Genomic DNA, 4,705 nt, shown 5'->3' with positions numbered 1-4,705 from the left:
CTAATGTTTCTTACCCCAAAAAGAGCTTTTCTCGTGTTATATATCACTACGTGGTATCGTTCGCGGTATGTCTCGTGACTGATTTTTATTTCAACAATAACAATATATTCAAGGCGCGAACTTCAATATCGATGTTAAAGTTTTTAATGCATATTTCATCAAAAGTCATTCAAACGTATATGTAATTATATTTATATATATTTGTAAATAATCAGAAAATAATTAAATGTATCATTTTTATTAAAATTATCTCATTCGCATTGACATAATGTACGTGATATTTAAGCAATATTACAATATATGTACACAATATCTATTACAAATAAAAATTTACTTTAACTTTGTTAATCAATATAAATGATAAAGATAATCGAAAGTGCAACACCTACATTATTCAAACTACATGATTTAACTGTATTGTTAGTACTTAATCATATAATTCTGACGTAAATGATAAATAGCGTTATGTTTGTTATTTTACAGATCGCATTTGTACATACATAAAGCTTAATTCAACTCAATAATATGTATCACGGTACGGAGCAGGATGTAATTTTACCTCTTTTTATTTATTTTTTTAAAAATAGATAAATTTTCAATATAAAAAACTGAAAATAGAAATGGAATAAAGGTGATTAATATTATTTTCTTTATCTCTATTTATTGTACAATACTAATTTTCTTATAATAATACATAAAAGTATTTTATGGCATAGCAAAATAGTCATTTTCCATATTATTGCAGAACGCATTATTATTAAAAATCGCAGAATCGAAATTTTCTATTTCTTTTTAATTCTTATATAATTAATAAATAATTCACATATTAATTATATATTTATAAATAATTTTTATATATTTATATATAATTAATAATTATATTTATATATTATTATTTTTCTATAATTATATAAATTATATAATTATATTTTATTTAATTTATAACACATGTATTTATAATTATATTTATATATATATATATATATAATTGTGATAATATATATATACATATAATTATTTAAATAATTACATATATATATATATATATATATATATATATAATTATAACTCATATATAATGATAAATTATGATTTTAAATATATTAAAAAATTTATAAATTATAAATTATAATAAGTTATAAATAATTCATATATTTATTCGAAACTTTATCACTATTGCGATTTCTGTTGTTTTACTAAATCCGTGTTAAGTAATAATAAAGAAATAGATCATTTCTTTTTAGCAATTTATTAAAATAAGCTTCTTGTTGTCATTTTATGAGCTTATTAGCTCTTTTCATATGTCATTTTATTGGACAGTGATAAAATATATCGAAAATGGTCTCTTTTATTATTATGGATTAATAATATAATAAATATATGTATAACCAATCTATATGTGTCTAAAATTAAATCATATATAATAATTGATCATAAATATAAAATGTATTTCATAATTTGCTTTCACGAACTACATAACATTGTTATTTGTTAAAAAATGAAAAATGAGTCGAAAAACCTTAAACTACACAGTAGAGAAAATATAGTCACGCGCATTATTAATCGTACAGCTATGAATATTATCCGCTTAAAAAACAATATCAAATAAATTTTATTTCATGAATTCTATTTTACTAATTCCTTATTAATCATTACGAAAAAAATAATTTAGTACTAATTTAGTACTAATCTAGTACTAATTGACCCATTTTTTATTCAGTAATAGCATTATGTAATTTATAAACTTGAATTATGAATCCTATGTATATCTATTAATTTGCGAACTGAAAAAGACTGCGGTATGTTTTATCGCCTCGCATTATTATCTTGGCAACATCTTTGTTCAATTTGCACTTTCGAAATAAAGGGATAGCATACGAAAGAAGAAACTAATATCGACGTATTCGACATATTTTAGAATATTCAATTAGTCCTCATTTTAAACTTCGTAATTTAATATGGTGTCAATCACAAACAACAAACTTTAAATAAAAGAATATGTTAAACAAAAGTGCATGTTGTTCTTTGAAACAGTACTTGAATTAGTAATTGAATCACAATTTTGATTACATTTATTGTTAGCTATTGTTATTATTTATTTATTTATATAATTATAAATCAATAAATTTAATATTAATCCTCAATTCTTATTCCGTCACAACTTATGCTAGTTACCGTAACAGGAAAATTTGACTCTAGGTGTGCGGAAATATTATCAATTTTTTTCTTCTGTAATACCCGGTCGTAGCAAAATATATGCAAATTTCCTTTCACCAATACCTGTAAGTTTTCCCACGTAACCATAAACATATGCAATATCGGAAATATCATTCAATTTTTCATTCGACAAATTTAACTCAGATAGCACATGTTGATTCATTTGAATGTAATTCTATAAAGTGTTAAAAAATATAAATTAAAAAAACAATACTGCATTTGTATCGGATAATTATATTTGCACATCTTTTTGATGATATTACACAAAAACATTATATAACGAAGTAATATTATTGCTTGTAAAGATGTGAAAATAATATACCTGTAATGTATCGAACTGATCATGTAATGTTAACATTGTTGAAATATTATTTGTTATTTCATCTATTGTATTCAAATGGCGATCGACAATCTCGGGATAAAAACGTTTTAATTGTGCCACATACTCTATTTGTTTGTACTTATTCTGGCGAACAGTCGAATCGATCAAAAGAATTCTCTTTTCTGGCATTAATAAAGAGCATCTATTGTAAGCTAAGTAGCAATTAAGCAATTGACATCTTATAGCCATGTTACTGTTTAAACATACAGCAATGTCCGTCAGATACATAGCGTTACATATAGGTTTCCTGCATTGCATGGCAGATGTCCCAATCAGTACTAATTCATCAAAACTAAATTCATTATGATCACCTCTCTGTAAACGCGACCAATGTAGAAAGCATGCCGCGACACATACCGCGAACGATGTCGTGCTGCCAAGACCAGCGTGCATCGGTATTTTCGTCTTCACGTGTACGCAAAAAGGTCTTATATCGAGTTGCTCTCGATGAACGATAAAAAAAAGCGAGTAAAAAAACATTTGTAAACTAAATCTTTGCTCATATGTACTCCACATACCGTTGACGGTAATAAAGTATTGCACATATTTAAACAAGCGCACACTATTCGTGCCAATAATATCATAACTATGGAGGAAATTTTTAACTAATTCCAAAGGTAAATACAATGATAAACCAACATCAGGGAATTCTATCTTACAAATGTCTCCTAATAATTTATATTTAATTAATTCGCCGAATTGAAGCGTAGTACGACGATCTAAATTGGCCATCACAAAGTTTTTTCCATATATCGCCGTATAGTCTCCGCTTAAGATAATTCTACCCGGTGCGGAAATCTTAAATTTAATCATCCTTTTTATGAATAAGAATTTGCTTTTTCAAAGAAATGGAAGTTGCAAACAGTATCGTTCAACAGTAGAGCGCAGAAAAATAAATTTGCGTGCCTTCTATTTATTAAAACCATGCAAAATGTATTTGCTAGGTAACATATATTCATCCGTATTCATGTGACGAAGATATGATATATTTGTCGCTCCTTATCACTATGCACAAATGTATAATATGAGTTATGAGTTATAATATGAGATTTGTAACAAAAAGAAATTCGTCGTCAATACTTATTATCAAATTGATATACTTACAAAGGGAATATATTTAATCAAATTCTCGATTTCCTGCTCTTCCTTTATCAGCAGATTAATCGTAATTGGTTTCTTCTTTCACATGTAAATCGAAATGATACATATTCATCTATTGAATTCTTATCATGGACCAAATAAAATAGTTATTGACAATAAAAATTTGAAACGTTCGTTCTCGCCCAAGACAACGTTTATATTTCTTGTTGTATACGTTTCGATCGTTTTTTATTTTTCCTAAATATAATAACAATGCCTCGAAATCATAATTCTAAATATGAATTTCAATGTCAAATTTTCTCAATATTTTCATAAGAAATTATTAAAACGGACATAATTTTAAAAATAATACATTACTTTCAATGTTATGAACAAATTGTCATTATCTCACTGTATTTAAAATAATATTTCATATATAGCAATTTTACAATATGCACGAGTTTTGCATATATACATCTAAATATGTTTAAGTACATGCATGCAATATTTTATACAGAAAAAATAAAAAAATATGTGTATATATACAATACATACACAAATACTGTTTATTGAATTATGTCATTTTATTTTATTTCATTTTATAATTTTACCGCAAAAACTTAACTGTGCTATTTTTATTGTTTTATATAGATTGCGTTGCATTAAATTTAATATAATTAATTAAATAAGATGTAATATTAACTTCAATGTCTCAAAAGATAATTCGAAATGGTTAGGTTTTTATTTATTTATTTTTTTATTGACCCTTGTTATGAAATTTCACTCTCATAAAACTAAAGATAAAAACAAGAATGTGCAATACAGACCGTTTAAGGTGATAAAACATTGCATGTGTTTAAAGAACAGAATATAAACATCGACAACTAAATTAAAATTCTCATCGGAAATGAAGTTTGCAATCATTTGTAAAGGTATGTCTAACGATATATGGACATGAGGAAATTATATCTTAATGATTCTTGACTCTAGAGATAATTGGTGGAATTTGAGCGCGATACGAAGATC

The 4,705-nt window shown here is 25.3% G+C and overlaps 1 protein-coding gene across 1 annotated transcript; it reads right to left on the bottom strand.

Moving 5' to 3' along the window:
* Nucleotides 1-2,144: 2,144 nt before the first annotated feature.
* LOC112639201 (mevalonate kinase-like) lies at nt 2,145-3,793 on the bottom strand. Its single transcript, XM_025412452.1, has 3 exons — nt 3,704-3,793; nt 2,540-3,604; nt 2,145-2,392 (listed from the first exon to the last, which is right to left on the bottom strand). The coding sequence occupies exons 2-3, from the start codon at nt 3,410-3,412 to the stop codon at nt 2,216-2,218; spliced, it is 1,050 nt and encodes a 349-aa protein (XP_025268237.1). The 5' UTR covers nt 3,413-3,604; nt 3,704-3,793; the 3' UTR covers nt 2,145-2,215.
* Between the last annotated feature and the right edge of the window lie 912 nt (nt 3,794-4,705).

The sequence above is a fragment of the Camponotus floridanus genome, unplaced genomic scaffold, assembly GCF_003227725.1.
Source record: "Camponotus floridanus strain SB8 unplaced genomic scaffold, Cflo_v7.5 scaffold508, whole genome shotgun sequence".
Lineage (NCBI taxonomy): Eukaryota > Metazoa > Arthropoda > Insecta > Hymenoptera > Formicidae > Camponotus > Camponotus floridanus.
Note: the sequence above shows the minus strand (reverse complement) of the source record. Positions and strands in the feature narration are given on the sequence as shown.